The following is a 13,459-nucleotide window of genomic DNA, read 5'->3' on the forward strand; positions in this document are numbered from 1 at the left end:
TCCTGGTTTCCCAGGGCTTGTTACCTCCCCATTTCCATGGTGATTTCCCGGCGACAGTTTCTACTTCTGCTCTGACTGATGGCCTTGTTTTTATTTTCTTCTTTTCTGGTTTCTTTTTGGAAGTGCACACAGACCCAAGAAAGATTATCTGGGATCCAGAGCAGAACAGGGAAACTGGCAGGGACAGGCTTCTACCAAGGAGCAAAAATCTCCCCGGGTGGTAAACTCTACCACACCCGTGGTCTGAATCCACCTGGAGAAATCCTGTTGCTCTCTGTGTGCAAACATCAGCTCATGGGTGAAGTCTGGCGTGATGCTTCCAAGTGGAATTATTTCCTGCCCTCTGACTCTTGAAGGCCTTGGAGAAGTCTGCTCCATACATTCCACTTCCCCCATGATTTTCTTTAGGTGCCACTCTTCTCCAACATATTGAAATTCTTGGAGCGGTCTACAGTGCCCAGTCTGGGTTCCGGAAAAGAGTGGGTGCTCGCAGTGAAGTAGACTCGATATGGTGGGCACTTTATCTAATCACAACAATTAACATGAAGCACTTCCTATATATATGAAGGCAGTGCACAAAACACCAAGTACAATAATCTCAAATAGTTCCCCACAATAGCCCTGTGTAGGAATTACTACCTTTATTTCAGAGAGGAGGAAACGGAGACTCAGGGAGATAAATAACTTGCCCACTGCCACATACTGTTGTAAAGCAGAGCTGGGATTAGAACCCTGGCTTGACTGATTCCAAACCTAAATGTTTACCTAATAAAGCAAACAACATCTATAATTTTATCCAGGCAACAAATGGAAGGGATCCCAGTTTGCCTCAGGCAGAAAATGAAAGCCTTAAGCTTTTATTTTTATTTTTTAAATTTTTTGGGGAAAATAGTTCCATTGAAACAGATGTACCTAAAGGGCTCTAAAACCATGTTGCTTACAAAGTTATCTTTTTGGACTTGGGCTTTCATTAGGTGGCCTTTTTAAGGAATTGATTCATTAAGAATTATAACTTGCTGTCAGAAGCCAATTGTCATTTGCCGTGAAGAACAGTGGAGACCCTGTGGGCCAGTTTTATGGCATTTGGAAATGCTGGGGAACCGTGTGTAGCCAGAGCAAAATGGCTGGTTACCTGCTGTCCATGGTAGAACACGGCGAGGAGGAACATGGCCATCAGCAGCAGTGACGCCTCCTTGGTCCCCAGGAAATCTCTGTTGGAAGAAGAAAGGCAAAATGGCGGCATGGTTACTACCAACCATGCAGGAACGTCAAAGAGCCTCATTGGGAAAGTGAGGTTCAGAACGGAGTGGGGAAAAAAGAAAGATACAAGTGCTTACTGAGTGCCCACTAGGTGACAGTGGCTGCTCTGAGGGTTCTTGCATAGGCTCATGCAGATATCAATTGAGCCCAAGAGAATGAGGTCAGACCTGGTGAAAGGAATCTAGAATCTAGACAAGGTGCTCCTACTATTAATCATCTAGAATTTTATCTAGATTTCTATGAGCTTTTATATTTTTTCACTACAAAAATCCCTGGAAAGACAGGGATCATTTCTATTTTTTCAAAATCGATGTTCTGCTACTTAAGAAACATGTATGTATGGTTTGCCATGTGGCTGGGTCTGTTCTAAGAGTTTTGACAGATATTAACTCAATTCTCATATCAATGCTCTAAGGTGGACATGACTGTTACCCCCACTTTCCAGGGGGGAAAATAAGGAGTTATGGTCCCCATTTTACAAATGAGAAAACAGATGTCCTTAAAGACTGTGTGACTTGTCTAAGACCACAGTCAGTGGTGGTAGAAGCTGAACCAGGATCCTGGTTTCCCAGTTTTGAAATCTTTATGACTATCTTACTAAGAGCATATGCTGGGGATGATACAGACTGCTGATCAAAGACTGGTTCTGGTATTTCCTGGCATGAATTCATGGGAAAGACAACTTTGTTCAGCCTCAGTTTCCTCATATGTGAAATGAAGCCAGTAAGACTTGTTTCAAAGAGTTATTTTGAGGATTAACGGTAAATGGTTTACTCAATGTCATTGTCAGAGGATCTGGCACACTTTAAGTTCTCTGTAAATGGAAACATTTTTTAAAACCATTTTTTTTTGCATGCCTGTACTGTGTTGCAAGAGCCACAAAAATAAATGAGACAAAATCACTGGCCTCAAAAATGTATAAAACTAATAGAAAAAGATAAATACATAAAAAATGAAAAGCACTGTAACATGGCAAGCTTTAGAATAGCCATATGAAAAATGGAGATGACAGAGAAGGGAACCATCTCTAAAGACTGGAAGAGTCATGATAAAGCTACTCAGAAACTCAGAGGGGAGGAAGGAAGCAAACTAACCAGAATGTCGGCAATACCTGCTGGGCGATGGCTGCAGCCACAGAGAGGAAATGACACAGTCCCTGCCCCGGTGGGGCTGCCAGTCTAAATGGGAGATACAGTTATATAAACTCGAGCCATAAGTCCTAAATGGAGGCCTATGGAAGATGTCAAGAGAGCAGAGGGCAAATGGTATCAATTCTGTCTATAAAAGCCAGGAAAAGCATCACAGAGGTGGTGACCCTCGGGTGCCAAGCAGACCAGGAAGGAAAGGTACCTGAGATAGGAGGCTCCAAATGTGCAAAGATACATTGACATGTGTGGCAGTTTGATATTATTTATGAATTCCGAAAAGAGATATAGATTATGTTTGTAAACTGGTCTGTTCCTCTAGGTGTGATAATCCATTTATTATATTAGATTCAACCAAGATGTCTGATTAAATTATGCTAAGATTAGGGCTTTGATTCAACTACATCATTAGAGTGTAACTCAGTGTCGAGTCCCAGCTCCCTTGATGGGCTGATAAAACCAGGAGAACAAAGAAAAGATACACAGAGGATCCTGTGGTCCCAGGAAGAGAGATGAGCTGCATAGTCTACAGCTGTCCTTGTGAAGAACCAGAGCAGCTCAGCCCAGGAAGAAATGAGCCCCAGGGAGACAGTCAAGCCTTATGCCAGCCTATGGCTGAGATTGGAAGAAGCTGGGACCACGGAACCTTAAGAGGAAGAATGAAGGCTGAACCCTTGTAGACATCACCTGCTATTGTGTGTCAATATGTGGCAACAGACTTTGGGTGAGAAAGTACCTCTAATGGTACTTAGGTTGGACTCTTTAGGGCCTTGTAACTATAAGCTTCTATTTCAAATAAATACCCTTTATAAAAGCCAAGGAATTTTGGTACTTTCCCTCAGCACGCCTTTGGCTGACTAATGCAATATGTGTGTGGACTAGGAAGATAGTGATAGCAAAGGAACACAAACTTGATGAAAGAAATCTTTGAGAAATACAAAGCTTTTTTCCCTTTCTTCTTTCTCCAAGGGCCAACCTAGCTTTCTGGGTAGTGTTACTGGGTAGGGGGAGATTTTGGCTTATTGGAAAGGTGGTTTCTGGTATCATTGCTCCCAATTTTTCACCCCTCTCTGTACCTTTACTCTTTGCCTTGAAACATGTTACTGCCTTCCTGTTCTGTTTTAGGCTCAGCCATATCATCTGCTTTAGCCAATAGAAAGAGAAGAAAGTAAGGGAGTGCCAGTCCCAAACCTATGCTCCAAGAAGGCTTGCGTGTTTCCACTTACTCTCTTATACTTCTTCCCTTCCGGGAGAAGGATGTGTCAGGGCTGGTCTGCTGGTCCCAGGAGGAGGATGAGGGACAAATGGAACAGACCTCTCAGTTAAGGTGCTCCAGCCATGGTCAGCCTAGAGCTGAGCCCCCAGCTGACTCACAGATATATGAGTGAGTCCATGGAGACTAGCTGACCCCAGTCCACTTGCAGTTATATGAGTTCTGTTCTTGCTGGAGAACAACAGGAGCAGTTGGAGGCCCAGGGATATGAAGCTGCCAAGACCAGCTTCTCATAACTTTATGCTCAAAGGCTCTCATGCTCATAGGGGCCAGGTCCAGTCCAGCTCACTAGGGTAGAGTAGGGGCTCAGGGATGGAAATGTGGTCTCTCCCAGAGAGATATTGCACACTTGGAGACCAAGGGCAAAGAGAAATTCTGTGGGCTGGAATAAGATTGGGATTTGTGAATTCCTCATTCCACATGCTTTTCCTTGGAGATAATATGTTAATAGTAGATACAATTCATTATTATATTTCTTTTCTACAATCTCAGTGAAGCACCAAATTATGGAGCTGTGGAAATAAATGAATAAGGAACATTGGTTTTGCCTTTGAAATGGTCCACTATGAATCAAATGCACAGATAATTTTATAATAACATAATACACTCCATGGAAAAGATGCATACTTGTTCCCATGGTAATACATGGGAAGTGGTTGTGTGTTTGGGGAAGACTCAAGAGCTGAACCTTAAAGGATGATAAGACATAGATGGAAAAGGTGGGATGGGTTCTGCAGGTATGAGACATGTGTCTTGCTTTGCTAACCAGTTTACAAGCTTCTAATGTGAGGGTGATGAGTAAATGTCATGTATAATGCTTGAGGCCACATGCAGGCTTCACAGGAGAGAGTGCTCTGATCTGTTAGAGGTATCCACCATGATGCCAAATTAGAGTATGAACTGTGATCTACATAAGACTCATTAATTCATTTATTTATCCATTCATTCACTGTCACCCTAGTGTTTACTTAGGGGGACAGGCACAATCTAATACCACTCTTCTTTCTCATCTCTTAATTTTCTGGCTCTGAAGTTTGTGGACCCCTGACAAAATGATTAAAGACATGAGCTTCAGACTCATGTAGACTCAAGTTCCAACCTTGACTCTGTTTCTGACCAGTTGTTTGACCTTGATAAATCACTTAATATCTGCCAGTCTTGGTTTGCTCACCTGTAATTAACTGCAGCAGGATTTACCTCCATAATTAAAAGGATTAAATGAGCGAATCTGCGCGACATGCTTGGCACGATGCCTGGCCCATACTCTTGCTCATGGTGGTGTTAAAAAAAAAGCACTCATTCAAATGGTTTGGTTTGAACTGGAGATGGCCTATGTTTAGCTTCTTGTGAATACAGCCCAAACTCCTACTCTGCCTGGCACTTCTGTTATCCTTTTCTGTGTAATGCAGGGTGCTTTTTTCAGCCCAACAATTTATCATTTGAAACACATATTCCAGAGAAAGCGTAAATACCTTTTGAATCATTTCAGAAGTGTTGGTTGGCCAAAAATAAATAGGGAGATGACTAGACCAAACTCAGAAGAGAAAGAAAACATGATGAACCAGCTTTGAGTCTTTTGGCTGTGTGTCAGACAGGAAAAAAAAAATAGTGTGTGATAATGTGCATAGAGTATGTCAACCAGGCCAAGGAACATCTACCAGGAATTGTGATGTGAATGTAGAGATAATTTGTTTTCCTGGTAGCATCTATGATTCTTTGAAGAATTTCCAAAGAGAGCCACATGGCTGAAATCAGTGCATCATTATAATACTTCGCTTGCTGTTGGGTGGCAAGGGTTTAAAACCAAGGACAGCTTGAACTGATTTATCTGAATTAATAAAATCACTGAATTAATACTACCATCCACCTGAGCTAATAGAAAAGAACCTATTTAAGTGAAAGCACATGTAGAATAATGTAAATCTCAGGGTTTGATATAATGTTATCTGGCATCTCATAAAAATTAGTATGTCATTTGAATGCTACTCTTCACAGAAATATTTATGCTAATTACAAGAATTTTTGGGAATTTATAAAAATTTCACAAACAAGAAAATAAATTTTGTCCTCAAGCCTATGACACAGAGAAAACAGAGGTTAAAATTTTGAAGCCAACTAAATACCATATTTCCAGGCCTTTTTCACCTATGCAGCAATATTTACAGAGTTAGGATCATGTGGTTCACTGCTTTTGTGACCTACTTTTGTAGTTAGTGATATAGCATGAAAATAATATCATGTGATTAGACATTCTATAACATGAATTTTAGTGGATCCATGCTATTCTGTACTATATGTGCCATACAGAGTATGTTATCTCTTGCCAGTCTTTTTGTTTTATAGTAGGAGACCTAGGCCTGGACAAGAGAATTATTTGTCCAAGGTCATTCTGCTGATCTGTGTCAGAGCCAGGATGTGTGCTGCCATCACAGGCACCAAGTTCTGCATTTTAGCCATTGCACATCCCAAACCCGAATTTTCAGTTTAGCTATTAGATCTCATTTCCCCCATGAAACCCATAATAAGTCAGCCAGTTTGAATTTCTCTATCTTTTATTCTGTTGCCATACTAATGATTGACTGTCATTTAAGGGCTTATTTCACGCCAGACATGTAATAACCACTTTATATACATCTCCAGCTTTAATTCTTGTATCAACAATTAAAATACTATTATCCCTGTTCTATTAAAGAGGAAACTGACAATCAGATGTTAAACAACTTGTTCCGGTTGACAGAGTTAATGAATGGTGAAGCCTGCCTGTCAATGCAGATTTCACTAATGCATTTTATTAGCTGCAATTCCTTCCTAAATGCACCTACTGATGATTGCTTGTCCCTAAGCAACTTAAGGGTCAAAACGATGTCTTCTGCATCTGTGAATTGCGATGCCCAGCAAAAGCCTGTAGAAAGGGGATACTGTACATTGAATGAATGAACAAACGTCACATGATGTTGGATAACTCTTATTTGTCTCAGACCTTACATGTGGATTATTCTCTGGCTCTTTGCTTCTTTGTATCTACCAAACTTTTCCAAATGGCCAAGTGTGGTAACCAGGACCAGCTCTATAATTTGTAGGGCTCAGGGCAAAATGAAAATGCAGGGCCCATTGTTCACCATGTATTAAGGATTTCAAGGCAGTGACAGCAGAGTATTATACCAAGTGTGGGGCATTGCTGAGTACACAGAGGTCACACACCCATGAAACCGGCCAGCCTGGTAGCTTCCTAACTCGTCTTTCCACATCCATTCTTGGTCCACTCTAATCTTTTATCCACAGCACGAAGTGTTCTTTCAAAATACCCCCACTCCCCTTTGGTTAAAAACTCTTCTGTGCACACCAATATCTCCTGATTCTTTCATGGCTTATGAGGCTCTCATTCCCCAGCCCCTGCCTATCTCTTTAAGCTCTAATGCCACATTTTGTACTACCTAGATTTGTCCTGCTGTCTGTAACTTACTGACCCTCTGCACCAGACCATCCCAAACAGTTTTCTCCCTGGTGTTGGAGACGAGGCAGGGCCAGTGCAGAATGGGAATGGGTACAGACCCTGAGGATTAGGCCTGGACCCAGAATTATGGGAGGGGCCAGTGTACTCTACAACAATGAAATGGTACATAGCACTGTTTTCATGATGCTAAGAAAGATCTGTGTAACAGATCCTAATTCTACTGAATTCAGAAATGTACTGTTTGCGTGGAGGGGCTGAGGATGTTGAATGGGGAGTTTGTTCAAACTTGAGTACACTGTACTCGATGCTTTGCTACCATATTTTGCAATGCATAACTCTGAAATTGATGAGATGTACTTGGCCCAGGCAAGGTGTTCTCCGTCATAGACCTGGGCAAGCTCCTGCTTATGTATTTAAGACTAGCTCTGGAGATGATCAGTTATGATTCCAGAAAGTCTGATGAGGTCTTCATCAGTCATTATTTTCTGCAACAGTATGGCTACTGATGAGGTATATTGAGGGTGGAAAGCTTGAACCATCCTTGGAGAATGGAGCCAAGCTCTTTGTGGTTTGTCCTGCTTATCGTGCCCTCTTTCTTACTCTTAGTTGAGCAGACCTTGTTTGACCCTTGTGGGGTCTGTGCCTTGTCTTTCTATCTATTGAGATTTGTCAGTCTTGTGGTCTTGCAGGTGGCTTTCTTGAGACACAAAAGAAATTCAGCTGTGTGAATTAAAACCATTCTGGAGGCCTAGCCCTCAAGATGCTTCAACCATAGTTCTGAGCATGGTGATGGCCTCAGATGTCTGCCAAGGTTATTTTCACACTTTGAATATTCTTGTACAAATATAAGGGCAAAACTGAAAGTGGCTTAATGAAAAGTCCATTGAATATGACATTGAAATATGTGTATTCCAGAGCTACCTCTGTCACTTACTAGCTGAGAGTAATGCTCTTTGAGCCTCACTGGACAGATGACATCCACATCAAAGGGTCTTCATAGTGTCTACATGAGGTTATGAAATTAAAAATTATTTTAATTTAAAAAATTAAAATTAAACTATCAAACATTATATATATATTAATATACACACATATATGGGCATGAGAATTGCTATGAAGCTAACATTGATCTTGCCAACGCCAGTTATTTACTAGGACTGAATGACACTTTCTTGTTCATGTTAATGGACCACTGGATCTTTCCAATGGCATAAACAAATGGTGACCAAATTAATCATGATTTTGGTCAGAAGAAACCTGTTTCCATGTCACTTAGCCTTTAGATTTTGTTAGCACCAATTTCCTTTGTCGCCTTCCAAATGCTCTAATGTGTGTAGTTTTCTTGACATTATCTATTTCAGTGCATTCTCATTTGTGAGAGCCTCATCTGGTAGCACATTCAATGTCTGAAATGTTGCCTACACCTAACACTGTTGGCAAGGTTCACAAGGATAATTTTGGAGGAGAGCTCTGAGAAGACCCTTATTCATGCTGTTTAGCCTCCAGATGCCTGGTTGCAAAATGATCAGTTTCAGGAAATGAGGCATATGAATGGTATGCATGGGGGAGGGTTGTGAGGCAGGGACAGCTGGATACCCAGATAAAGGGCAGAGATGGTATTTGTTCCTTCTGTGACCCTAATAGGTGCATAGTAGGTCTACAGAGATTTTCGTTGAATTAAAATAATTGTCACTGATCTTCTGCTGGAAGCAGAGATGTAGTATGTATACTTACCACTGCCACTGCCAAACTTCAGAGTGGAAAGAGCATGGATATTGGAGACAGACCCTCTCCCGGCAACACAACTTACAACATGGACTAGTTACTATTAGAACCAGCAAACCTGATGCTTTTAATAAGTTTACTTTGCTGTCTCCCTAAATTAACAATCTGACCCCTGAAGAGCAGACAAAAGGGCCAGAATTTGATCTTAGGTTCCAGAACCTCAACTGCAATGATTCCAGTATTTTGCCTATATTTCATTAAGTCAACAAGGCATAGGTGGCATGGAAATCTTATCCTCTGATGATCAGTTAGGACATATAGCTAATAAAGCCTATGAGAAAATAAGGATAGCAAGCGTTCTGGAATAGGACAGAAAGCTCGGCCAAATGTAATCACTTTAAATGTGAAGTATGCCACTTTTATCCAAAAACAACATGTGCTCACAGCACATGAGACACACGATGTAAAACAATAGTAAACAAAAATGGTCGGGGTTGTATATAACAGTAGGTTACTGTGAATCAAAGGTGTAATAAGATTCCAAATGAGCTAATGCTTCTTTCAGCTACTCATTCATTTAATGTTTCATTCAACAAATATTTAACTGGGCATCTACTGCCAGACACTCTACTAAGTGCCCCAAATAGGAGCAGGAGTAATGGTCCTTGCCCTCAAAAATTTCTATCCTAGCAGAGGAGCAAGACATGGACATTAATGATGGCAACACAGTGAGGCAAGTGCAATGATCAAAACTTACGTACACAGATTTGAAAATGAGAAAGGGTCAGAGGGCTTTACTGAGGAGGAAGTCTTGAGTTGGGACCTGAAGTAGGAGGAGGAATTAGGAAGTTGATGTATCGAACAAGGGGAAAGTATGTGCAGAAGCTTATTTGGGAAACAGCACATGATATCACAAAGCTAGAATACAGGTTACAAAAGGTGAACTGCGGGGCTATAGGAAGTAAGATCGGAAGAGTTGGTGGGGACCAGTTGAGGGAGGACTTTGAAGTCCTTGGTGAGCAGCTTGAACTTTCAGCTTCTTTGAGACAATATGGAGCTCCTGAAGGGTTTTAATAAGGAAAAGGCTTGGACGGCTTTGAGGAGGTTGACTTGAGAGTTAAGGCCAGGAGACCAGAGGACAACAGTCCAGAGATAAGCATGGACATCTTTCTAGAATAGCAGCATTTGTGATTTGGAGGTTACATGTCAAATGATGATTATTAACATTAATCCAGTGCTCCCTCTATGTCAGGCCTTGAGCTAAGTTTCCATTATCACATTTGATCCCCTTTATACTCCTACAACATAGTAACTATCATTACTCCCACTGGACAGATTAAAAAAAAACAGAGTTTAGAGTTAAGTCATTATTCATTACTTTGCTTGAGATTACACAGCTGGTTGATGGCAGAGGGGGCAATCGAGCCCATGTGGTATAGCTCCTAAACTGTACTCACAAGCGTTATGATATACTGCTACCCTAGAAGGGATGCTGAGGAAGATGGATGTCTTGTGATTGGTTAGATATTGAGGGTGTGGGTGTCTCTTTTGTTTCAGGTTTAGTGCAAATCTCTGTCACGGATTGTTGAGGAAAGGGGCCTGATCAGCAGATGGAAATGCAGCGAGGCTTCTCTGTGCAAGGCTCTCTGCACTTCCCATCACCCAGGTACCTGATGCCCAGCAACCAGTAGAAATGCCCCTGATTGAATGTGAGCTCCTAAGTGCTGGCTAAATCCCCAACAGTGTGATGGCCTGTGACTGCCAACTGGATACATGATGACTATGGCCTGTTGATTTATACTGCAGCTGAGAAGGAAAGCTCGATGAGCTCTTCCATTTCTTATTAATTTAATTCTGCTGGTAGCAATGTGAGTCAACACAAGACTAACCAGTAACTGACCTTGAGTCAGGAAAAAGCTAAAAAACCACTGCTATTCCTTTCACACTTGGTCAGCAGCTGCAGTGAGCGTGGGATCACATTTATTTCCACAACCTTGCTGAACAATTTAACAAGGCTTTCCTTAAGACCTTGAAATGAAATTCAGAACCAAAATTTTCCTCCTAAGAATGAGGGAAAGGGGCAGTGAACATATATTGAACACCTACTATTTGCCAGGTACATCACAGCAACCCTGGGACAAAGTACAATTATTCTACTTTACCATGGAACAAATGAGGTCAGGAAGTGGGGCATGACTTCCTAATGCAACAGAATGAATTAGAAGCCAAGGCCCTGGCTTGCTCCACTAATGCCATGCTGTCCTCTGAATTAATGAATTTGAGATAGTTTAATCTTTATTTTTACCACAAATGTGGTTTACTTTTTTTCATGCATTTCTTTGACCTCTTTTGTGCTTTTCCCTGGATGGCCATGGGACATTTGTTATGTAATGCTACAAAGAAGTTATATTTGGTGCCGCATCATCCTGCCTGGCCTAGTCAAAGTTTCCCTTCTAAGTGACCACTCCAGAAAGCCCTACCCTGGACATAGCTGCAATTAGCAGGACCTGCACCACTATGGGATAATAAATGTTGCTGTGTCTCTTTGGAAAACCCCTGCCACTTCTGCCTTTTTTGCACTGCATAATTTACTAGCAGGGCAGGTATTTGTGTATGGTTTGGATGATAAGCTGTCCTCCACTTCTCCAAATGGCCCTTGATGCATCTGCATTTTGCACTGTCTAGTTTGAAACCTCCAATCCCCAGCATCCGTGGGAATATCCCACTTCTCCCATTTGGGTCACAATAAAGGTGAGAAACTGGGATCCGCACACACTCTTCCTCCCCCCACTCCACGGATCCTCAAAGGTAAGCCAGGTCCCTCCGCCACCCTCCTTCTCCCCTCTCCTCCGCCAGGCTCTTGGATCTAATACAGCTGTCCTTTAGAGCATTCTCAGCTGGCTGGTTACCCGTGTTTGCACCTCAACACCCAAAGAACCTTCACATAACATATGAAATATGCTGCCACTAACCATTTTACCTAGTTTGAAACCGATTTGACTTTCTTTGGACCCTGGGCATGTGGTGGGACGTTCTTAGGCATGATTTAAAAGAGATTTTTGCAGAATATTGAGTGTGGGCTTTGGAGGCAGAAGATGAGGGTTCAAAATCTAGCTCACCATTTACTGGCACGTGAGGCTGGATAACTGTTTAACATCCCTGGGCCTCTGTTCTTCAGAACGTTGGTGTGGAGCTTAAATAGGGTGAGACGCATAAAACGCAGGATACATAGGTACTGCAGGTATTCTTAGTATCTAGAATCTTCAAAGAACTCATAAATCCAGTAGGAAAAAGGCAAATCATCTACCTCAATATTTCGCAAAAGATACAACCTAGCAATTTATGTAAAAGATAACCCTGTCAATAAATCAAAAGATGCACAAACGTACTCATAATATTAAGGGAACTGTAATGAAAACAGTGAAACAAAATCCACATCCATAACTTCAGTAAGGATTTTGAAAGACTAACAATGGCAGGGGTGAGAATGAGAAGTAGCAGGACCACGGCTTACAAGCAGTAAATTGTTTCAACCATGATGGAGAGTAATTTGACAATATCTAAAAATGTTGAGGCGGCGGACTTGGCCCAGTGGTTAGGGCGTCCGTCTACCACATGAGAGGTCCACGGTTCAAACCCCGGGCCTCCTTGACTCATGTGGAGCTGGCCCATGCGCAGTGCTGATGCTCGCAAGGAGTGCCCTGCCACGCAGGGGTGTCCCCCGCGTAGGGGAGCCCCACGCGCAAGGAGTGTGCCCCGTAAGGAGAGCCGCCCAGTGTGAAAGAAAGTGCAGCCCGACCAGGAATGGCGCTGCACACACGGAAAGATGACACAACAAAAAGAAACACAGATTCCTGTGCTGCTGACAATAACAGAAGCGGACAAAGATGAAGCAGCAAATAGACACAGAGAACAGACAACTGGGGTGGGGCAGGGGGGAAGGGGAGATAAATAAATAAATAAATAAATAAATAAATAAATAAATAAATAAATGTTTAAAAAAAAAAGTTGAAAATGCTGATACCCTATAATCCAGTACATAGCCTTTTAGACAAAAGCCTTATAAGACATGTTCAATGATGGTCACCTAAGCAATTTTTTATATAGGGAAAACTGGTAATAGCCTAAATGTCCATTAATAAGTCAAAAGTTAAATATATTTTGGTATGTCCATATTATATAATACATATATCCAATGGCTAAAATGAATGATTTAGATGCATAGATATGAACCTAGATGGAACTAAAAAGACAGTATCATAGGAAAAAAACCAATATTGTAAATAATGTATAGTTGCAGATATAGCTGAAATATAAAAGCTTGGTTGGGAAGGATACATAATTAAGTGCATTTTAGAAGTTGGTTCTGGGGAGAAAGAGAAGAGCATAACATGGAAAAGGTATATGGGACATGCCAGTACTATCTGAAATATTTTACCTCTTTAAAATGCAGAAGTAAATATGATTAATTGTTAGCATTGTTTATTTCTGGAGGTTGGGTTCAAAGATGCTCACATTATTTGTATTGGTCATATTTGCTGATGTTTCTTGGATTACCTTGGTGTCATCTTTTTCCTGGACCCTTGGCCACTTATTCTGGTC

The 13,459-nt window shown here is 41.5% G+C and overlaps 1 protein-coding gene across 5 annotated transcripts in view; it reads right to left on the bottom strand.

Moving 5' to 3' along the window:
* ADCY8 (adenylate cyclase 8) overlaps nt 1-13,459 on the bottom strand; it is a 284,440-nt gene that overhangs the window by 34,225 nt on the left and 236,756 nt on the right. For all 5 annotated transcript variants that reach the window (XM_058276038.1, XM_058276042.2, XM_058276041.2 and 2 more), the window contains one exon: nt 1,133-1,211. In XM_058276038.1, coding sequence (XP_058132021.1) covers nt 1,133-1,211 — 79 coding nt within the window. The remainder of the gene's footprint in view (nt 1-1,132; nt 1,212-13,459) is intronic.

This window comes from Dasypus novemcinctus, chromosome 14 (genome assembly GCF_030445035.2).
Source record: "Dasypus novemcinctus isolate mDasNov1 chromosome 14, mDasNov1.1.hap2, whole genome shotgun sequence".
In the NCBI taxonomy this organism is placed as follows: domain Eukaryota; kingdom Metazoa; phylum Chordata; class Mammalia; order Cingulata; family Dasypodidae; genus Dasypus; species Dasypus novemcinctus.